Genomic DNA, 24,269 nt, shown 5'->3' with positions numbered 1-24,269 from the left:
AACATTACTGGTGCCAACACTGATCCCTGTGGAACTCCACTCTCCACCAATCCCCATTCTGATGGTCTGTCCTTAATTATTGTTCTCATTTCTCTTCCTACCAAAAGTCTTCCATCCATTTTAGTAAACTGCCATGCACTCCTCCTACCATTTCAAGTTTCCAGATCAGTCTCTGGTGTGGTACCTTATCAAAGGCCTTTTTTAAATCCAGATATATTCCATCAGCCCAACCATCTCTTTCCTGTATTACATCTATCACCCTCGAATAGTAACATATCAGGTTTGTCGTGCATGAACGCCCTTTCCTAAAACCAAATTGACACTCACAAAGTATGTCATTTTCTCCAAGAAGTCTGTCCATCTATTCTTCACCACCCTCTCACACATCTTAGCTACCACACTTGTAAGTGACACTGGTCTATAGTTCAATGGGTCTCTCTTGTTACCTGATTTATAGATTGGGACAATGTTAGCTCTTTTCCAGTCTTGGGGCACTACACCTTCCCTTAATGAGGCATCAATTACTTCACAAACTTTTTCTGCCAATTGCTCCTGCATTCTCTTAAAATCCATCCTGATACCCCATCAGGTCCCACAGCTTTTCTCACTTCTAAACTCCCCATCATGTTCTTGATCTCCTCCACAGTTACTTGAAACTCCTTCATAATCCCTTTCTGTTCCATTACCAGTGGTTTGTCAAAAGCAGTCTCCTTTGTGAATACCTTCCGAAAGCATCCATTCATAGCCTCTGCCATTTCCTGGGATCTTCACTGTATACTCCATTTACTTCTAAACTTTCAATACTTTCTCTATTTTTGATGTTGTTGTTCACATGTCTGTAAAAAGCCTTGGTTGGTCTTTACATTTATCAATTATATCCTTTTCTTGTTTCTTTCTTTCTTCTCTTCTAATCAACACATATTCATTTCTTGCTCTTTTGTAACTTTCCCACTGCTTAATCCGTCTTTTCCTTCTCCACCTCTTCCATGCATCCTCTTTTCTTGTTCTAGCCTTTTCACATCTATCGTTAAACCAGTCCTGCTTTCCAACTTCTCTATGTTGTCTTATTGGTACAAATTTTTCTCACCTTCTTTGTATATTTTTATAAATTCCTTCCACTTTTCATTTGCTCCTTAGCACTCTTGAATTTCATCCAATTTGTCTCTTGAAAGAATTTCTTTAGGTTTCCAAAATCTGTCTTGGCATAATTCCATCTTCCCACTTTATATTCTTCATTTCTTCTAGATTTCTCTTCGTCTATCACCTTGAACTCCAAAACTGCATGATCACTCTTTGCTAAAGGGCACTCCACCCTCATCTCCTCAATGACCATTGGCTCTGTACTAAAGACCAAGTCCAGTCTTGACGATGCTCCCTCTCCTCCAAACCTAGTATCTTCTTTGACCCACTGAGTTAACACATTTTCCATTGCCAGTGTCAATAGTGTATTTCCCCATGTTGTCTCTGATCCTTCCATTGACCAGTCCTCCCAACACACCTCTTTACAATTAAAATCTCCCATCATTATAGTTCGTTCACAGCCACCCAACATTTCTTCCAGACATGTTCCTGTATCACTTATCATTTCTTCATATTCCTGTACCGACCATGCATTTGTCTTAGGTGGTACGTACACCACTATGTAGTGCCTCTTTTTTCCTTCATTAGTTTCTGCTCTGATCTCTGATCTGTGTGTGTGTGTGTGTGTGTGTGTGTGTGTGTGTGTGTGTGTGTGTGTGTGTGTGTGTGTGTGTGTGTATTTACCTAGTTGTATTTACCTAGTTGTAGTTTTACAGGGCCTGGGGTTAATGCTTGTGTGGCCCTGTCTCTATATCTACACTTATCCAATTTTTCTTTAAAACTATGCACACTCGTTGCTGACACCACTTCTTCACTCAAACTGTTCCACGTCTCAACACATCTTTTTGGTAAACTATATTTTTTAACATCTCTCAGACATCTTCCCTTTCTTAGCTTGTTACTATACTATCTTGTGCTTTGAATGTCATATTCTTCTCTCAGGATCACTTTCTCATTATCCACTTGGTCCATTCCGTTGATCAATTTATAAACTTGTATCAGATCCCCTCTTTCCCTTCTCTGTTCCAGGGTTGGTAGATCCATAGCCTTTAGTCTCTCCTCATATGTCATCCCTTCAAATTCTGGAACCATTCTTGCAGCCATTTTTTTTTAGTCTCTCCAACTTCTTTATGTGTTTCTTTTTATGAGGGGTCCACACTACTTGTGCATATTCCAATCTGGGTCTTATTAAAGTACTTATTAATTTCTTCATCATTTCTTTGTCCATGTAGTGAAATGCTAATCCAATATTTCTTAGTAAATTATATGTCTCTGAAAATTCTATCAATATGGGTTACTGGTTGATTGTTTTCTTCCATCGTCATTTCTAAGTCCTTTTCCTTTTTTACTTTCTCCAGTTCTACTCCCATCTCCCATCTTATAGATTCCCACGGGTCGTCTTTCACTCTTTCCCATTTCCATGACTTGGCTTTTGTTCACATTGAATTCCATATCCCACTTTTTACTCCATTCCCAGATCTTATTTAGGTCTTCCTGCAGTATTTCACAATCCTCTTTTTGCTTTATAACTGCACAGTTTCGTATCGTCCGCAAACAGATTTATGTAGCTGTTCACTCCTTCTGGCATGCTGTTTATATATATGAGGAAAAGTATTGGCGCTAATACTGACCCCTGCGGTACTCCTCTTTCTTTTGCTTTCCACTTGGACTTCATATCTTTAACTATCATCCTTATTTCTCTCCCCCTCAAATAATTTTCCATCCATCTCAATGTGCTTCCTTTTAAGCCACCCTTCTCCTTTAACTTCCACAGTAATCTTGCATGTGGTACTTTATCAAATGCCTTTTTTAAATCCAAATAAATACAGTCAACTCATCCCTCTCTCTCTTGTACTCTATCAACTATTCTAGAGTAGAAACTTGGTAAATTAGTTACACACGACTGTCTTTTTCTAAAATCAAATTGGCTATTTGATATTAATTTATTGTCTTCAAGGAACTCGATCCATTGTTTCTTTATTATTCTTCCACACATCTTGCATATTACACTAGTTAGTGATACCGGTCTGTAATTTAAAGGTTCTTCCTTCCTTCCTTCTGATCTTATATATGGGAACCACCTCAGCAATTTTTCATTCTACTGGTACTGTTCCATTTCCATTCTGTGTATTTCTTCTACTTCCTCTTCTAAGTTCTACCTATCTTCGTTGTTTAGATTTTTTAGTAGGTCTTTGACTTATTTCATTTCTTCTTTTTCTCTTCTTGGTCTATATTTTATATTTTTTTTCTTTTAGTCCAAATATGATTACACTTTTTTTTTTCTGCAATTTCCCTACACTAGATTTTCTTTTTTCTTGTGAACTCCTATCATTTTGTTTGTCATATTTTCATCTCTTTCTTTTAGTTGTTCTTGAATCACCTCTTGAAAATCATCCTTATCTTTCTTATCTTGGACTCTCCATGCTTGTACTTCTTTTTTAATCACATTCTGTACTCTTACCTCTTCTTTGTTTACTAGATCTTTCAGCTTCTCTTTTCTTTCTCGGCTTTACCGAGTCCTTCTTCCATCTGTTTCTTGTAGTTAGCTACTTCCTTTTTCAGTTCTTCGTTTTCCGCTCTTAGTCTAGCTTTGTTTTCTTCCATTTTTTTTTTATCCTTTCTCACTTTTTGAAACTTTTTCCTGTTCTTCATTCTCTTTCATTCCCATACTCTCCTTTATCCATTTATCTAATTTACGTTCAGTAGTCAACACTCTTAAATAGTGAAGTATTTGCCATATCAAAACCTTCGAATGCGCTTACTCCCTCATCAACATATTCATCTTCTTCTTTCATTCTTTCCCTAGTCTCATACCTGCATTTAGATGGAATCTCTTCCTTATTCATTGTAGGAGTTTTCTATTGTGAGAGCTGGCAACTGTGAGCCACGCTCTGGGATTTGTCTATCGGCGCAGCCGCCTGCTGCCATACTGTACGGAAGCATATTAAATTCAGTCCAGTCACGCTGTATTCGTATCCCATCGCACATGGCACAGTGATAGCAGCCATCCTACGCTTCCACCATAGCCACCCCGAGACTCCCGAGATTCCCACTCGTGTCAGGAAGACGGCAGGAGGGAGAAAGCCTCCTCGCACAGGCTCAGACGCTCTTGCTATCCCAGCAGGGAGCTATAGCAGCCTTACAGCGAGACGTGGCGGCAATGGGGACACCAAGACGCAAGGTTCTCAATACAGCTGGGTTGGACAAATGTGACCTGGAAATAACTGCAACAGACTTCAGAACAGGTCCTTGGAGGATTGGTTCGAGCTCAACAATGTCGGATACGGGGACGCCGCACGCTACATACAGCTGTTGTGTGCCCGAGCACTACAAAAGACACTCAATGCCAGGTGTTTGGTGACAAGGCTCTCAAGGACATCAAAAACCCACGGCTGTTCCGACTGAAAGAACAGACCTTGTAGTATAGGTTCACCATGTGCTTTCTGGCAGGGAAACACAATGCAGTGGCCGACTTCCTATCCAGGTATCCTGTAGCCAAGTGTACTCCAGACGAGATGGATGAAGATCGAGATGTCGATATCGTTGCAGCCATTTCAGCAGCTACTGTGGCCGCCCTTGACCTGAGTGGGTGTGCCACCATTGATGAAGAAATGGTGTTGCAGATGGCACTTGAAGACCCCACCTACCAGTCTCTGGTGTCAAGGGTGAGCAGTGGCGACTGGGGGCCCCACAAGTCACAGGAACCTGCCTGCTTGCGGCTCTTCTACGGCGTATGGGACAGACTGGCGGTGTCCCATGGCCTAGTCACCTATACCTACGGCCTGGGATGTGTACGATTCATCATCCCCGAGGCTCTACGACAACGAGTAGCAGCCAGCCATCAAGGGCTTGACTCCATGCTGAGGAGGACCAGGCAGACAGTGTATTGGCCTGGGATGGAGGGTGACCTGCAGTATCAGTGGGCTACATGCAACTCCTGTAACATCAGCACACCCTCTTAACCACCTGAGCCACTCATTCTCATGCCTCCCCCCGACTACCCCTTTCAGCAGACAGTGGCAGACCTCTTCCAGCTTGGAGGTCAAACCTATCTAGTTTATGCCCACCGGCTGACTGGTTGGCTGGAGGTCGCACACCTACCTTTGGGTGCCCCTTCTGGCAAAATCATGAAGCATCTGAGGGATTTTTTTCACCAGGTGGGGAGCCCCAGAGCAGCTCTCCACTGACGGAAGTACAAACGTGGTCAGTGGAGAAATGGCTACTTTCCTCAGGAGGTGAGGAGTCACGACCCGGCTCTTCTCTGCTCACTACCTTCAGTCTAATGGTCGAGCGGAGGCTGCTGTAAAAACAGCCAAGCGGATTCTGCAGGACAACACAGGGCCTAATGGCAGCCTAGATAAATGACAAGGTGTCCCTAGCTCTCCTCCAATATCTCAACACCCCACTGTGGGAAGGGAACATGTCCCCCGCACAACTAACAATAGGCAGACAGCTGCGAGATGGAGTCCCCACGGCCAAGCAGAACTACAGTGTCAATCAGGAGTGGCAGCAGACCCTGGAAGAGAGGGAGACTCAGATGGCCCAATGTCACAAAGAGATAAGACAGCAGAGCGCGGGCCAGCACCGTCGACTACGATGCCTGCGACCGGGAGCCTGTGTTTGGGTCCAGGACCAGACTACCAGGGCATGGAGCAAGTCTGGTACTGTAGCCGAGGTCCACCCGTACTGCCATTATGCAGTGAGGATGGACAGAAGTGGTCGCATATCACTGCGGACACGTGGCCACTTGAAAGAGGCCGCGCCACCACAGGAGCTACCTTCCCCAGAGGCGTGCCTGAGGAGCAATCACTGACCTCGGAGGTGCCTCCACTTGCTTCCCCAGGGAGAGGATGGCCTCAGAGACAGAGGTCTCGGCCGACATGGCTGAATGACTACATGACATAATGTTTCCATTTCCTTTCATTTGTTTTGCTGGACCTGTCAGTTTTTGCTTTGTATTGTTAAGTTCATTTCATTTAGATTGTCAGGGCATTTGTGTTGTTTTTATTCCCTCACAATCTTGAGGGGAAGATGTAGGAGTTTTCTATTGTGAGAGCTGGCAACTGTGAGCCACACTCTGGGATTTGTGTCATGGCTCAGGGCAGCAGTCAGCTGCCTGCTGCTGTACTGTACAGAAGCACATTAAACTCAGTCCAGTCACGCTGTATTTGTATCCCATCATACACTCATGATTCTCTAACACTTGATTTCATGAAAACGAGTCTACACTACTCGCCCAGGCCACTGTAAACACTATACAACAGGTAGTGAAGATCAGCTGATTCTCAGAGCTGCACTGAGTCCTTCCTCGACCGCGTCTCATGTGTATTTACCTAGTTGTTGTTTTACAGGGCCTGGGCTTTATGCTCGTGTGGCCCCGTCTCCATATCTACACTTATCCTATCTTACTTTAAAAGTATGCACACTCGTTGCAGACACTACTTCTTCATTTAAACTGTTCCATGTCTCAATACATCTTTGCGGGAAACTATATTTTTTAACATCTCTCAGACATCTTCCTTTTCTCAGCTTTTTACTATGCGATCTTTTGCTTCGAATGTCATATTCTTCTCTCAGGATCAGTTTTTCATTATCCACTTGGTCCATTCCGTGTGTGTGTTTACATAGTTATAAAGTACAGAAATGGATCTATGCTTGTGCTGTCCCATCTTTGTATATCATGGTGTCTAACATGACTTTGAATTCTTGTATCATCTCTTCACACACTATACTCCATTCCATATATCTATTACTCTATGGGAAAAGCTGTTCATTTTCATATCCCTTTTGTTATTATCTTTTTAATTTTTATTAGGTCTTCTATATGGAGCATCTCCATATACTTCATGATTCTATAAATTGCTATCAAGTCTTCACTTTCTCTTCTGTGTTCCAATACTGCTAGTTCCAGTTGGTGCTCTATCATTGATTTTTATTTCTATGCATAATATAGTATGTAGAGTAACTGCACAAGAATATTTGCAACATTATCAACAGCTTGAGCATCTGAAGCAGATTTACTTTCCAGAATCTTTTTCTGAAATCTTAAGCAAACCTTTTAGATGGGCCACTAAAAACCCTCCAAAATTAAATGTTGAGAAGGATAAGATGAAAGTGTTTTGGTTATTATTTTCAGATGTGTATGGCTGCAGCTTTCTTCCCAAATTACTACAGAAGAACTGTGCCTGAAGATTATCAGCGCGAGGTGTGTAGAGAGCTCAGGGGAAATGATCCCTTCAGAACAGTTATTCTCAGAGGCCTTCCTGCAGCAACAAATATCATCTATGATCAACAGATTAGAAATTTATTTAAAGAATGCTCTCAGAATCTTGTCATCAGCTATGAAGGAGCTAAGTAAGCACTCTCTCTCTCTCTCTCTCTCTCTCTCTCTCTCTCTCTCTCTCTCTCTCTCTCTCTCTCTCTCTCTCTCTCTCTCTCTCTCTCTCTCTCTCTCTCTCTCTCTCTCTCTCTCTCTCTCTCTCTCTCTCTCTCTCTCTATATATATATATATATATATATATATATATATTTGGAAATTAATTTATCCTCCTCAGAAATCCTTGTCCTTGAGGCATCCTGAGGGCTGCGGTCATCCAGATTTTTCTGTCATCTAACACTATCTTGGCCAGCTAGCCAACAGTTGCAAGTCTTTGCCACTTCTCATCCATCTGGCAAATGTCCAACAAATATTTTAGAGGGGATGTCAGCTCCAAAGTGCCTGATTGAGGGATGGACCATGGAAAACATGACATTAACCCTCAACTGATGATGATTGTTTATGTAAATGCATACTGTCAAATTGTGAGGTACAGCTATCATTTATAGGAGCAGCTTTTTCCCTCCTTTAATATTAAATCACCCTCAGATTCCTCCTTTCTAAATGATGAGTAGGTATATGGCAACACTTCCCAGTGAGTCATGTGAAACAGCTACAACTCCAAACTTGTATAATATATATAATTAATGACCTAAAAGAAATAAATCTTTTTAACCCCTCATTAGCTAAGAATGTCCTATCTAAGAATGGAATTCCTACTCTATTGAAAATGATCAATGCATAGTATTGCCTCAGTCAACCTTTCCAATGCATATTTAACCATAATTTTATAATGAATAATATAATTTTCTACTGATCAGTTGAATTTAGATAAAAAAGAAAAAAAAATTTTTCTTACTTTTTTCTTTACTTAAAGGGCATACATTCAATTCCCAAATCTGGATGGTTCTCGTGTGAAAGAGGAACACTTCCAGAGCATTCCTGGAAGCTGTCCCACTACCATGCATCTAGCTTTGAAGATGAAACAGGTGCCAAGGATCAACCAAAACTTATACATAACTCTGATAAGGTAAGAAATTTTTGGTATCCATGTATGTATTATACAGTATGCACAAAAAGTTCTGATGCTGCTGGAAAAAAAAAAAAAAAATAGCAGGAAGAGTGGTACATAACAAACATGCTTCCTTGAATGGAGCTATGTATATAGAGTATGTGTGGAAAGTCCTGATGTCGTGTGAAAAAAAAAAACACATTATTTACGGTTTGCTGAGAGGATGAATAGGAGATAAACAAACACATACATTGAACTGATTAGTATTTAGTTGCATTCCCTTTCATCTTTACAATATCCTGAAGGTGTTTGGGGACACAGGATGCAAGGTTTTGCAGGTAAGTTTGTGTAAAACTGGACCACAGTTGCTCAATTGCAGTCTCAGTGATGAAGTGTCCATACCACAACTGTCTATTCATGTACACTTGTAAGTTTTCTGTATAACTGATTTTTGGCCTATTGCCAGGCCAATCACCAATGAAGGGAATCTCACAGTTAATCAGCCATTTCTTAACAGATTTAGCCACATATGCAGGAGCAGAATCCTGCATAAACACTTTTGCTTGTGTTGTTTTTTCAAAAGGAATCATACAAGACATCAATCAAAATCTTAAATAGTTGTGGTGGTTCACTTTAACATTAGCAGGAAGAATAACTAAATTACTAACAGCATAGTATGTAAAGTGGCCCCAAACCATAAGTGATGCTGGGTGCTTCACGAACTTGGAGATGTACTTAGGATCCAAGGGATCACTGCCTGCATGGCTTGTGGTAGACTTGTGATGACAGTGTTCAGTAATAATAATAGCTGCCTCATCACTGTAGAGCACAGTCTTCCATTGCTCCTCACTCCAGACTAGGTATTTCTTGCAAAATTTTACTCTTCTCCTTTTGCAGTGCAGTTAACAGGGGGTTACTTGAGGGCACAGTAAAATTTGTAGCCCAAGTAATTGTGCAGAATGTCTTACATACTCCTCACAGACACATGTTTTTTTTTTTTTTTTTTTTTAGTTGTTTTTTTTTTTTTTGCTGTCAGCCTTGGTTCTTTAGCAACCTGCCTGGAAATAAGGGCATGGGTTTTTAAAGTAGTCTTAACGAGGTCTACCAGACTTGGGAAGTGAAACTAGTGCAGAAGGTTCACCCACTTCCTTGAAACATTTTACCAAGCGCTGCATTGTTCTCAACTTAACTCCTGTTTGAGTGAAAATAAATGGGAGATCATGACCAGCCTTATATAAAGTAAACACCTTCCATTTGTCCCTACTTCTAGTCAATTTGGGCATGTTGAAAATGTGGGAGGAATTGAATAATAGTGCAATTAGCCTACACCTGGCACATCCGATGTGCAGTCCACCTCCTCTCAGAAGCAGCTGAACAACTACTGAGGTGACTCAGACACTGGTGACTGTATCAGGTGGAGTGTAGAAGGTTGCCATTTAGTAGTGCAAAAGTGTCAGAACATATTGCAGTCCCAGGAAGGTACTTGTAAACTTCTTCCACTTACTGTGAAAAGAAATGACATATGTCATATGGTGTCAGGACTTTCCATGCATATTGTATATATGTGAGTATTTCTTTCTTTATTTCTTTATTTATTTATTTATTTATTTATTTATTTATTTATTTATTTATTTATTTACTTACTTACTTACTTACTTACTTACTTACTTACTTACTTACTTACTTACTTGCTTGCTTGCTTGCTTGCTTGCTTGCTTGCTTGCTTGCTTGCTTACTTACTTACTTACTTACTTACTTACTTACTTACTTACTTAAGAAGCCAATATATATTTGTTCCTTTCAGTCCAGAGGAATCTGAACAGCAACTTCAAGGAATTCTGGGTCACAGCAGTGACCAATACAGTACTACTCAACTATTGGGTTCTGAGAGCTCAAAGGCTCCAAGACAAACCCTAGGAAACCTTGCTGTTAGAGTCACACAGCCAACCAGCAATTGCCTGAAGCCCCCAGAGTTACCCCATGCTGCAAACCACACTTGGGATATTTATGTTACCCATGTATGTCAAACATTTTATCTGTTATATTCCTATATGAAACAGTACAATTGATCCCAGAACATTATTGGTTGAGTAAAAAAATATCCCTCTAAACTTTCTGATTTGGATAAAGCAAACTTAGCATTTGCAGTAAGTAAAGAAAAGGAAGATGCTTGAATATCATAAATAAACATTGTTTCCTATAGAAAAATCTAGAAGTTTGAACAAGCTAAGTGGGGATGTTGTATAGGCAAGGAGTGTTCACAACTCTAAGGAAAAACTGGAAAAGTAAAGATATGGAGACAAGACCACAAAAGCATAGTTCAGGCCCTGTAAATTACAGTTAGGTAAATATACACAATTTATTTTAGTTGATATTATTATAATAATTTAGTATTATTGGCCTTTTTAGGTGGTTTCAGCTGGACACTTTTGGGTAATTTCAAGTGAGAGCAGCAACCTCAATAACCTGAAGTATATGGAGGAAATCATCATGGCTTCAGTACAGGAATTCACTCCAGTATTACTTCCTGTGGTAACTCCTGGATTTGTCTGTCTTGCTCCATTTACAGATGTTCAAGGGATGCAAGCTTACTATAGAGCCAGACTAGAGGATGTATTTCCTTCACATGATAAAAAACTCAAGACAATGGTAAGTTCTGAATGAACTCCCTTCCCTTCCCTTCCCTTCCCTTCCTGATCTTTCTTGTAACATTTTTTTTTTTTTTTTTTTTTTTTTTTCTTGATCTGTCATGCAATCTATATATGTTATTCCCCATTTCTTCTTCATTATTTGTTTGAGTTTCAAACAGTTGTGACCAGTTGCCAGGAAAGTAAAAAAAAAAAAAAAAGGCCCACTTGAGTGCTGGCTCTCTAAAAAGTGTAAAAAGTGCCAAACCGTCAGCCAGAATTATAGGAGCAAATGCCTTGATACCTCCCTCTTAAAAGAAGACAAGTTGTAGGAATTCAGAAATACAGATGCAGGGAGGGAGTTCCAGAGTTTACCAGTGAAAGGGATGAATGATTGAGAGTACTGGTTAACTCTTGCATTAGAGAGTTGGACAGAATAGGGATGAGAGGAAGAAGAAAGCCTTGTGCAGCGAGGCTGCAGGAGAACGGGAGGCATGCAGTTAGCAAGATCAGTAGAACAGTTGCCATGAAAATAGCGATAAAAGATAGAAAGGGATGCAACATTTCAGCGGTAAGAAAGAGGCTGAAGACAGTTAGTGAGATGAGGGGAGTTGATGAGACGAAGAGCTTTCGATTCCACCCTATCAAGCAAAGCTGTGTGACTGGAATCCCCCTCAAACATGCGAAGAGTACTCCATACAGGGACGGATAAGGCCCCTATACAAAGTAAGCAGTTGGAGGGGCGAGAAAAACTGGCGGAGACGCCTCAAAACACCTAACTTAATAGAAGCTGTTTTAGCAAGAGATGAGATGTGAAGTTTCTAGTTAAGATTATGAACAAAGGACAGACTGAGGATATTCATTGTGGAAGAGGGAGACAGTTGAGTGTCATTGAAGAAGAGGGGATAGTTGTCTGGAAGGTTGTGTCGAGTTGATAGATGGAGGAATTGAGTTTTTGAGGCATTGGAAACTACTAGATTTTCTCTGCCCCAATCGGAAATCTTAGAAAGATCAGAAGTCAGGCGTTCCGTGGCGTCCCCACGTGATCTGTTAACTTCCTGAGGGGTTGGACGTCTCTGAAAGAACGTGGAAAGATGTATGGTGGTATCATCAGCGTAGGAGTGGATAGGGCAAGAAGTTTGGTTAAGAAGGTCATTAATGAATAATAGAGTGGGTTACAGGACAGAACCCTGAGGAACACCACTATTAATAGGTTTAGGAGAAGAACAGTAGCCATCTACCACAGCAGCAATAGAGCGGTCGGAAAGGAAACTTGAGATAAAGTTGCAGAGAGAAGGATAGAAGCCGTAAGAGGGCAGTTTTGAAATCAAAGCTTTATGCCAGACTCTATCAAAAGCTTTTGATATGTCTAACGCTACAGCAAAAGTTTCACCAAAATCTCTAAAAGAGGATGACCAAGACTCAGTAAGGAACGCCAGAAGAGCACCAGTAGAGCGACCTTGACAGAAGCCATACTGGCGATCAGACAGAAGATTGTGAAGTGACAGATGTTTGAGAATCTTCCTATTCAGGATAGATTCAAAAACTTTAGACAAGCAAGAGATTAAAGCTGCCAAAGATGTAATCACTCTTGAGTTACCATCATCATATATTCTAGCTTAGTATATAGTCTCAGTGTGATACAGACCACTGTGTTCTCCACCACTTCTTCAACCTTATAATTTATTCATGTTTTTTTTCTTTATATATTTATTTTTGTTTTAGTTGTATACTTTTATTTCTTTATTATTTTTTTTATTTCATCTGTATATATATGTATTTAGTTGATTATTGTTTTTATTTATTTATTTATTTATCTTTTATTTACTTATTTTTATTTTATTTTATTTATTTATTTTTTTTTATTTATTTATTTATTTTTTTATTTATTTATTTTAATTTATTTATTTTTCTATCACAAACTGGCACCTCAGTAGGACCTTTTTATGTAGATTCTTGCTGCCTTCATGCAAGAATGGGGTTAATTTTTAATGTACTTAATCTCTTTTCACAAGCTCTAATAACAATTCCACTTGTATTTCAGGTTTTCTTTGTGGATTATGGAAATAGTGAAATTGTAGATGCTTCAGATTTAAGACTCCTGCCGAAAAGGTGAGATACTTATCATACAGGTATTTCTCGATTTACATGTATTTAGATTATGCAGTTTTTAAATAACACAAGGTAAAAAATCTAGTCATTTTTTTAAATTATGCAGATTATTTAGAATGATACAATGTAAAGAAAATCAGCTTGCACAGCTAGTTTAGTTTCGTGATGTGGCCACCAAAGGCTTGGCTCCCTAAAATAGTAGTGATTGTTTTGTAATTACTATACATATCTAGATTGGATAATAAAAATGTTTAAAATGTTCCATTTTTAACCGCACACTGCTAGTTTTGACATCTCTCTGCTCTCTTTAGTGCCTTACCCAACACATCATACATATCCCACAACTCATATCCTTCAACTTAAGGTGGGTTCACATGTGTCAATTATGCAGGTGGCAATGCTACCCACAAGGGTTAGAGGCATTATGTAGATTTTGGTGCCTAGTGGATGGAGCTACTACCAGCAAAACAAGACTGACATGTTGCCCGCTAGCGGCTTTGTTTACATTGTGACGTCATGGAAGAAGGTTTGAATATGTGGTGTCCAGAGGCAGATAAGAATGTCTGCTGAATGTAGTGCTTGAGAGTTGATATATATATATATATATATATATATATATATATATATATATATATATATATATATATATATATATATATATATATAATTTTTACATTACACAATCCCTTCAGGAACCTAACCCTTGCATAAATTGAGAAATACCTGTATTTCATTGTTCACTTTTTTTTTTATATAAAGTTGTCCTATGGGAGGTTGATGGGGCTAAAAGTGTGTTTGTGTGTGTGTTGTTGATTGCAGGGTTCGAGTGGGGTTCATAGTGACCTATCTCCATATCTAATTTTATCCAACTTTTTCTTAAATTTATACACACACTCTTTCTTCTATTACCGTTTGAGATGTCTACCGTCCTATGTGAAAAACTTAACTTTCTAATGTTCCTCACACATTAACTTTTCATGGTCTTCTTAGAGTGTCCTCTTCTCCCTCTATCTCAATCTTCGGTCAATGATACCAGGTCTTGTCTGTGTATCTTTTCCATACAGTTTACTACCTTACACGGTGTTATTAGATCTCCTCTCTTCTGTTTATCCTTCAAAGTTGGTAGTTCCATTGTATCAGTCATCATCATTCCTTTCTTCATCATTTGTACCATGTGTCCTATCTCTTTCTCTTCCCTCTGTCTACATGTGTACTTCCCAAAATAACTCATTCTCCTTCCCTCTTACTCTCCCTCGAAACCCTAGGGACCTCACCCTCCAGGTCACATTCCTTCTCCCTCCGTGACCTGTCCTGATCCTGATTGGTCAAATTCTTCTTCTTATTGGTCCAAATTTGTCCATCTCAGCTTTCCCATTGGTTACCTTCCATACTCTGTTTTCTCCATTCTGATCCACCATTTCCAGCATAAATATGCTCCTTGTCTCTCTCTCTCACTCTTATTCATGGACTCATTCAGCACCAGAGTCTCACTCAGGTCACTCACTCATGTTGGCACCTCACTCTCTGAGCACGTGCACACTCACCTCGTAGCTCAAACCAAGCTATTATCTTCAAGCCCTGCCATGTATTAACCCTTAAACAGAAATGCCCAATTTCACTCACACTAACATAACATAACATAACATAAATAATAGGATAACAAAGGGCCACCAGGGCCCATCTAGGTTATCCTGTATCAGTCGCACAGCGACCTCACACTATTTGTGTCCCGACTCCATTTGGACCCACTTCAAAAATACTGAAAAAAAAATAGATGGATCATCTTTATTGAGTTACACTTGATCAGATTTGAAAGAGAAAGCATCTTGTAGAACAATGAAAATAAAAACATACAAATTTATGTTTATATTTAATTTTCATGTTTATTTTTATAAAATATTGAAAAAAATAGTGACTGCCATATAGCATATAAATAAAAATTCTTTGGAAAGAAAAATAAGAAAATTGAATAATTTCAAACTAAAATGATTGCTCTTTCTAAGAAATAGTGTATAATTCTTAATTTGCTTCCCAATTGTGGTGTTGTGACTAAATGAAAATAGACAATTTTTGTTTCTGATTTTGATCAATAAACAGGTAAAGAAACAAATTAACAGAACCTGCATACCCACAACATGGTTTATCATGATAACTTTTGCTTGAACATATTACTAAAACCATTATTTTAAAATTATTTGTAAATTGTATGCTCTCCACCCCAATTATGGTGCTCTGAACAAAAGAAAGGCGATTCTTGAAAATGTGATTTTCTTTAAATAACCAAGTCAGCTGTGAATGGCTCATAGGCTTCAGTGAATGCTATTTTACCAGTGAGATCTACAGTTTCCTCAGCCAACAGCTACTGTATTCTTGCATCAGACAATCCAGAGGGATGTGACATGTCAAATTTACCTATTAAAGAAACCAGAAGAAAAATAATAATAACTATTACACATATGTAGAACAAGAAAATAACTGTACCAGGACTCTTATCAAATCCCAGAGAACATATTTAGCATGAGTTAAAGGTACTAAGGCCTGTAAACAATATTTTCCCCCTTTATGTATATTCATGAGTCAATATTTCACAAAAGGACTTTGTGGGTCCACCTGGTGTCACAGCCTTTACTTAGGAAGGTGAGAGCATTGCCAGTGAGGAACCCATCTGTCTGTTCTCCTCTAGATCTGATGACCAACAGATACTCGATTCAGACCCATAGACCTTGGAGCCAGGTGTGCATGAAAAATGGCACACTTTTTCTAAACCACTAACTAGTGACTCCATATGGAGTCATGTTCCCATTTAAGGGTTAAGTGTGCATATATTAAATACAAATCAAGGACTTCAAGAGTATCTATCAAAACCCCCATGACTTGTAACTCATCACATTTCCACCAAATGCCCACTAGTCTCTAGCCTTTCACTCCAAGCCACAAACTACCCAGATCATCAACCAATACAAGTGGTAAGCAGCAGGAAACCAACTGAAACAAATGGCGGCAGCTGAATCAATTAAGATGCCATTTCCTTCAGTGTTTCCTCAGTGTTTCCTCATAGGGGAGGTCCTTTATTTCTGGCACTATCTTTGTAGTTGTCCTTTGGATTCTTTCTAATTTTCTTATATCCTTTTGCATGTGTGTGTGTGTGTGTGTGTTGTATATTACAGGGTTCGAGCAGGGCTCATAGTGACCTGTCTCCATATCTGCATTTATCCAACTTTTCCTTAAATTAGTGCACACTTTCTACTGCTACAATCTCTTCACTCAATCCATTCTAGATATTCACCATCCTATGTGGAAAACTGAACTTCTTAATGTTCATCAGACACTGACTTTTCATGAACTATTTGGAGCGTCCTCTTGTTCATCTGTTTCCGTTCTATGTCAGTGATACAAGGTCTTGTATATCTCTCTTTCCCATACAGTTTACTAACTTATACATCATTATTAGGTCTCCTCTTTCCCATCTACGTATCCTTCAAAGTTGGTAGTTCTATTTCCTTCAGTCTTTCTTCATAGGGAAGATCCTTTATTTCTGGCACCATTTTTTGTAGCAGTCCTTTGGATTCTCTCTAGTTTCTTGCTGTCTTTCTGTGTGTGTGTGATTTGTATGAATATTTAAGATTGATGTTATAGGTTTAGTACTTCCTATTCTATCCTCAGACTTCGAGAAATAAAGATGTTGGCAGTGGAATGTATGCTGGCAGAGGTGAAACCAATTGCTAAATATTCAGATGGATCATGGAGTCCAGATGCTACTAAATGGCTTCAAAAGTATGCTCTCAATAAGAAATTCACTGTTCAGGTATGTTATGTAAAAAAAATTTTCTCTCTCTCTCTCTCTCTCTCTCTCTCTCTCTCTCTCTCTCTCTCTCTCTCTCTCTCTCTCTCTCTCTCTCTCTCTCTCTCTCTCTCTCTCTCTCTCTCTTGGAAGGTCTTTGTTTTTGATAACGATGTGTCAGATATCCATCTTCTATTTGGAATCCTTTTCTACTTCATTTTTTATAGTTAGATAAGCTTTTTGAGATAAGTATACAGCAAATATGACTGAACTACCAATAATTTGTATTTAAGTGACCTGTTAATGCATTATAAAGTCAAATATTTTTTATATTATTTATTATTTTAAATCCATGTTTTACAAAATGGGAAATCAGCAGTATTATGAAATGATAATATTGATTTGTTTCACAGATATATAGTGTTGTAAATGGAGTGCTTCGAGTGAAACTGCTAGGAAGGGAAAATGGCAAGTTTATCTCTATCAATCAAAAACTTATCTCTATGGGACATGCTGTCAAGGCAGAGGAATTCTATCTGTCAAAGGTACCAGTATAACACGATCATAATGGTCATTTTACAGTTAAGTTTTAGTCTCTCTCTCTCTCTCTCTCTCTCTCTCTCTCTCTCTCTCTCTCTCTCTCTCTCTCTCTCTCTCTCTCTCTCTCTCTCTCTCTCTCTCTCTCTCTCTCTCTCTCTCTCTCTCTCACATTTTGTGGGATTTTACTTGAAAACCATTGATTTTTTTTTTGTTTCAGCAAAATCATGAACTGAGAGCAATATACAGCAGTGAAATAGAGGTCCCAGAACATGATGAAAATATTAATACATCAGCTCTTTCATCTTACTCATTCAACCAATCAAGCTCTGATTTAGAATGTTCTACAAAGGTAAGTTGATTGTGGTGATTTTACTTAAAAATAAGTGAATGATAAAGTGAAGAAAGGTTAAGACAGAATCTTGCATATGAAGTATAGCTGCTGAGGAAAGAGAATTGTCACAGTTTAGGAAAAAAAGTTGGAATTAAACTGATACAAAAGTGAAATAAGTATAATAGAAGGCTAGTATAAAGATTTTCATGCAAGAAAATGTTGTGAAAGATGTCATTATTGTAAGTAATAGGGTTTAATTAAGGTATGTTTTGATTTCTGCTGTGCTTAGCAAAAATCCTTAAGGAATATTTGGAAAATTAAGTAAGAAAGAAATGATGCCCATCTCTTCTAGAGAAGTAAGATAGTCTATTTCCACCTCTCAAAGTGTGGACTTTTGATATGTTTATTGAATTGAACCAGTTGTGTGGATACTGTATAATATCCACAGTGATTTCAAATATATATATATATATATATATATATATATATATATATATATATATATATATATATATATATATATATATATATATATATATAGATAGATATATGTATGTATGTATGTATGTATGTATGTATGTATGTATGTATGTATGTATGTATATATATATATATATATATATATATATATATATATATATATATATATATATATATATATACAAAAGTATGATTTTTTTTTTTTTATTTATTTTTTTATTTATTTATTTATTTATTTATTTTATTTATTTATTTATTTATTTTTTTTTTTTTTTTGTCTGGAACGGATTGATGGTATTTCAGTACATTCTTATGGGAAAAATTGATTCAGGGTACGAACAAATTGGGTGACGAACAGGATTTAGGAACGAATTATGGTCGTGAGCTGAGGTTTTACTGTACAGTAAAAGGTTAAATGAAAATAAAACTTATGAAGTTAAACATTTAAGCAGTTTAATTTAAGATTAAGTCATTATAATGTACACTAATGTATAATGTACAGTAAGTAACTTTATAATGTTGATGATCTTAAATTTATGAAGGGAGGGAGAGTGGAGTGAGAAAGATGCTAGCCGGCAACCTGTGGAATCTAAACAAATATCGCATCATTGTACTGCATACAAAACCTTTGTACCACATTTCCACAAGGCTTTCCATTTTATCCATTGGAGAAGCACGAGTTCAGGTGGTTCTTTTAGCTTGCAAGGAAGATCCGGTCTCATCAGCCTTCTTAATAGAGTCTGCTGACTTGAAAATAGTAGAGACAGTAGATGGAGTCAAGCCATGGTGGCGAGCAATGCTATTAGTTTTCTCGCCTCTCGTGTCTGTGAATAATATCCAGCTTCACTTTGAGATTATAAGACTTCCTGGTCTTCTTAGCAACGCTAGGCGACATTGCAGGGCTGGTTGCAGGGCGTTTTGGTGGCATGTTGAGCTAGGGTTGACAAGCTACTGCTGGACACTTGTTGTTTTGAGCTGAGAGCAGGGAAGGGTAGCGGAGTGAGTGGTGCATGTTTTGTCCACGACAAGCACTGGTGTATTCAAAAGCCTATCGGCTTGCGTGATATGGCGGGGCTTTCAAACTTGGAAAAAATTACCTGGCTAAAACTTTGTTAAAGCGAGTTTGATGTTCGTTATACAAGCAGATGGTAGTAAAAGGAAATGTTCATTGTAGCAAAAATTTTTGTGTGAATGTTCGTTAATCGGGTGTGGGCTGTTTATATATATATATATATATATATATATATATATATATATATATATATATATATATATATATATATATATATATACACACACACACAGGCAACCCCCGCTTAACGAAGGGGTTATGTTCCTAAAAAACACTTCGTTAAACTTCATTGCGAACCGATTATAACAAGTTTAACCCTGATTTGAACTTCCATTGAGAGTAAGCAAAGCGAGAGTGCATCATAGTACAGTAAAAGGTTTAATAAAAGTAAAAATTATGAAGTTAAATATTTAGGTAGTTTAATTTAAGTCATTATAATGTACACTAATGTATGTATGTACGTAACTTTATAATGTTGATGATCTTAACTTTATGAAGGAGGGAGAGTAAACGGAAATACACTAACCGGCAACCTGTGGAATGTAAACAAAGTGCGCATCATGGTACTGCATACAAAACTTATGTACCACATTTCCACAAGGCTTTCCATTTTATGTATTGTAGAGTCACGAGTTCAGGTGGTTCTTTTGGCTTTCAAGGAAGATGCGGTCTCACCAGCCTTCTTAATAGAGTCTGCTGACTTGAAAATAGTAGACAGTAGATGGAGTCAAGATGGTGGCAAGCAATGTTATTAGTTTTCTGGCCTCTCTCTTGTCTGTGAATAATACCCAGCTTCATAACGAGAGTAAGACACTTCTGGTCTTCTTAGGAACGTTAGGCCACATTGCAGGGCGTTTTGGTGGTAAGTTGAACTAGGGAAGATGAGCTGTTGGTGACGCTGTTATGTTTTGACTGGGGAGTGAGTGGTGCGCGTGATCTTGATCTTGATGCTACAGGTGACGCAGAATTTCTTATGAGTCAGGCCTATGTATCGGCAGCGCCTGTGTTGTCCACGAGAGGCTTGATCTTGATCTTTATTCTACAGGTGTCTCAGGATTTCTACTGAGGCAGGCCTTAGTACCAGCAGCTCCTGGTGTATTCAAAAGCCTGTCAGCTTGCATGATACAGTGGGGCTTTCAAATTTTGAAAAAAATTACCTGGATAAAACTTCGTTAAAGCAAGTTTGGTGTTCGTTAAACGAGCAGATGGTAGTAAAATGAAACCTTCGTTGTAGCGAAATTTCGTTGTGTGAACCTTCGTTAAACGGGGGTTGCCTATATATATATATATATATATATATATATATATATATATATATATATATATATATATATATATATATATATATATACAGTAAATGTGAAAAGTTACCACGCCATTAGTTTTTCATTACACATTTCATGTCAGATCCAAAAAAAACATACAAATTCTAACTCTACCTAATACTTCGTACTTTATTGGATGTCCTTTTTTCTTGAGCACCTCTCTGAGATGTTTTGGCACACTCAGCTAAATTTTGAAGTGTTTCAGGCTTGAAGTCTGTCCAACAATTGTGAAGCTCTTTTTCCAGTTTGGAGAGTGTGGAGGTGTCATGGCCTTGTAATTTATTCTTAATTACAGCCCATAAATTCTCTGTTGGACAAATATCTGGTGAATTGCCAGGCCAATCTTTTAAGGTGTTGATTTTACAAATATCCAGCCATTATTTGACAATTTTAGCAGTATGAGCTGGTGTCCCATCCTGTTGGGAAATCTCACCTTTGGTTTTCTCAAATGATGACTCAAGATTATCCATTAAGAGTTCCAAATACACTTCTTTAGTGATAGTAGTGTTTTTAGGGAACACAAGATCACCAAGACCATTGAAAGTAAAACATTCCCTAACCATTAAACTCTGAGGGTGTTTGATGGTTTTATGAGTGTAACGGGGATCATCAGGATCAGAGCCTGGTGCCTGTACTCTCTGTTAGATGTACCACTCACACAGAAAGTGCTGTCATCAGACCACAGTACTGTATGCCATTTTATCTAAGATCCAATCTTGATATTTCTGTGCAAACTGGATCCTTTTCTTTCTCATGTGAGTCATTTATAAGGGTTTTTTTTTTTTTTTTTTTTTTTTTTTTTTTTTTTCCTTCCTAGTAACTGCGGTACCCAAGGTCATGCCACAAAGTATCATGGACAGTATGGAGAGAGACACCAGCTAATAAGTAAGGATTCCCTTCCTTAATTTGGCATCCTGTAAGGTTGGGATTGACCTCCAGGTCCTCTCAGGTATCTTACATGGCCTACCAAGTGGCTTTCGTGGGAGCAGTAAATTTTTGCCTCCACCAGCTTTGAAATATTTTATGAGCTCGTGCACAGTACAGAGCTTAAGGCCTTTTTGAATGCAGAATTCTTTGTTGCTAATACCTGCTCTATGGAGATGAATGATAGCTTGAATAGTTTTCTCATCAGTGTGCTTTCCACCCATGTCTATTAACCCTTTCAGTCCGGGGACGTATATATACGTCATGGTGGCTACGCGCACCAGTCTGGTGACGTATATATGCGTCCACAAGCCTTACCTCCAGTCCAGGGACGTATTATTACATCTTGTGGGCCATAAGCGTTTTAAATGAGTGTACCCAAGAAAACCAGCAGCCATTCGTTCTCTTAGATATGTATATTATCTAGGAAAATGAATATATGTAACTATTATATCGCAGACAGAATAAGTTTTCGCATGAAGGTTTATTTTTTCTCTTGTTTCGTCAGCTGTAGCAGCCACAGCCAACAGCTTACAGACAGAGAGAGAGAGAGAGAGAGAGAGAGAAATCATGTCAGTCATCCCCACCCCCCACTATCTGGTGATAATTCTCTCTCTCTCTCTCTCTCTCTCTCTCTCTCTCTCACATAGTGTTTCCATTCGTAGTTTTTTTTTTTTTTTGTGTGTGTGTGTGTGTGTGTGTGTGTGTGTGTGTGTGTGTATGTGTGTATGTGTGTGTGTGTGCTGTCATGTTGAAACTTGCTTCTTTTTGCGTTTTTTATTTCGCGTTTGAAGCCATGTGTGTGTGTATTTACCTAATTGTATTTTACCTAATTGTAACATACGGGAAAAGAGCTATGCTCGTGTTGTCCCGTCTCCATATCTATTAATGTCCAGCTTTTTCTTAAAATCATGAATATTCCTTGCGTTGACCACTTCCACGTCTAAACTATTCCATGCTTCCACCCTTCTATGAGGGAAGCTATATTTTTTCACATCTCTCCTATAAGTGGCCATTTTTAGTTTTTTCCCATGCCCTCTCGACATTCTTTCATTCCACATACACAGATCTTCCCTATCCATTTTTCCATGCCAATCATCACTCTGTATATTGCTATCAGGTCTCCCCTTTCTCTTCTGTTTTCCAGGGTCGGAAGTTGCATTCTTTTCAGTCTGTCTTCATAAGTCAAATCTCTTAAGTCAGGCACCATTTTGTTGCAGCCCTCTGTACTTTCTCTAGTTTCCTTATGTGTTTCTTTAAGTTCGAGCCCACTGTATTGTTGCATATTCAAGCCTCGGTCTTATCATTGCAGTAATTATTTTCTTCATCATTTCTTCATCTAAATATACGAACGCCACTCTTATGTTCCTCAATAAGTTCAATACTTCTCCAATTATTTTGTTTATATGTCTCTCTGGCGATAGGTCATTGGTAATTGTCACCCCAAGGTCTTTTTCTTCATGACTGGTTTTATGTCTTCATTTCCTATCTTGTACATACTCCTGATTCTTCTTTCACTCTTGCCAAACTCTATTTTCTTGCATTTTGTCGTGTTGAACTCCATTTGCCATGTACAGCTCCATTTCCATATTCTGTCCAAGTCTTCCTGGAGTAGTTCGCAATCTTTGTCACATCTCACTTTTCTTAACAATTTTGCATCGTCTGCAAATAGGCTCACATAACTGGACACCCCATCCACCATGTCATTTATGTAGACCGCGAACATTACTGGTGCCAACACTGATCCCTGTGGAACTCCACTCTCCACCAATCCCCATTCTGATGGTCTGTCCTTAATTATTGTTCTCATTTCTCTTCCTACCAAAAGTCTTCCATCCATTTTAGTAAACTGCCATGCACTCCTCCTACCATTTCAAGTTTCCAGATCAGTCTCCAGTGTGGTACCTTATCAAAGGCCTTTTTTAAATCCAGATATATTCCATCAGCCCAACCATCTCTTTCCTGTATTACATCTATCACCCTCGAATAGTAACATATCAGGTTTGTCGTGCATGAACGCCCTTTTCTAAAACCAAATTGACACTCACAAAGTATGTCATTTTTCTCCAAGAAGTCTGTCCATCTATTCTTCACCACCCTCTCACACATCTTAGCTACCACACTTGTAAGTGACACTGGTCTATAGTTCAATGGGTCTCTCTTGTTACCTGATTTATAGATTGGGACAATGTTAGCTCTTTTCCAGTCTTGGGGCACTACACCTTCCCTTAATGAGGCATCAATTACTTCACAAACTTTTTCTGCCAGTTGCTCCTGCATTCTCTTAAAATCCATCCTGATACCCCATCAGGTCCCACAGCTTTTCTCACTTCTAAACTCCCCATCATGTTCTTGATCTCCTCCACAGTTACTTGAAACTCCTTCATAATCCCTTTCTGTTCCATTACCAGTGGTTTGTCAAAAGCAGTCTCCTTTGTGAATACCTTCCGAAAGCATCCATTCATAGCCTCTGCCATTTCCTGGGATCTTCACTGCATACTCCATTTACTTCTAAACTTTCAATACTTTCTCTATTTTTGATGTTGTTGTTCACATGTCTGTAAAAAGCCTTGGTTGGTCTTTACATTTATCAATTATATCCTTTTCTTGTTTCTTTCTTTCTTCTCTTCTAATCAACACATATTCATTTCTTGCTCTTTTGTAACTTT

At 38.5% G+C, this 24,269-nt stretch overlaps 1 protein-coding gene across 5 annotated transcripts in view; it reads left to right on the top strand.

Moving 5' to 3' along the window:
• LOC123518811 (ATP-dependent RNA helicase TDRD9-like) overlaps positions 1–24,269 on the top strand; it is a 133,190-nt gene that overhangs the window by 86,256 nt on the left and 22,665 nt on the right. For all 5 annotated transcript variants that reach the window (XR_006678883.1, XM_045279828.1, XM_045279826.1 and 2 more), the window contains 8 exons: positions 7,217–7,434; positions 8,274–8,426; positions 10,213–10,426; positions 10,818–11,057; positions 13,080–13,147; positions 16,811–16,952; positions 17,342–17,473; positions 17,686–17,817. Coding sequence is in view for 4 of the 5 variants with exons in the window: in XM_045279828.1 (XP_045135763.1) it covers positions 7,217–7,434; positions 8,274–8,426; positions 10,213–10,426; positions 10,818–11,057; positions 13,080–13,147; positions 16,811–16,952; positions 17,342–17,473; positions 17,686–17,817 (1,299 nt within the window). In the remaining variant the exon portion in view is untranslated. The remainder of the gene's footprint in view (positions 1–7,216; positions 7,435–8,273; positions 8,427–10,212; positions 10,427–10,817; positions 11,058–13,079; positions 13,148–16,810; positions 16,953–17,341; positions 17,474–17,685; positions 17,818–24,269) is intronic.

This window comes from Portunus trituberculatus, chromosome 44 (assembly GCF_017591435.1).
Source record: "Portunus trituberculatus isolate SZX2019 chromosome 44, ASM1759143v1, whole genome shotgun sequence".
NCBI lineage: Eukaryota > Metazoa > Arthropoda > Malacostraca > Decapoda > Portunidae > Portunus > Portunus trituberculatus.
The sequence above is the reverse complement of the archived record's forward strand: the minus strand, read 5'-3'. Positions and strand labels throughout refer to the sequence as shown.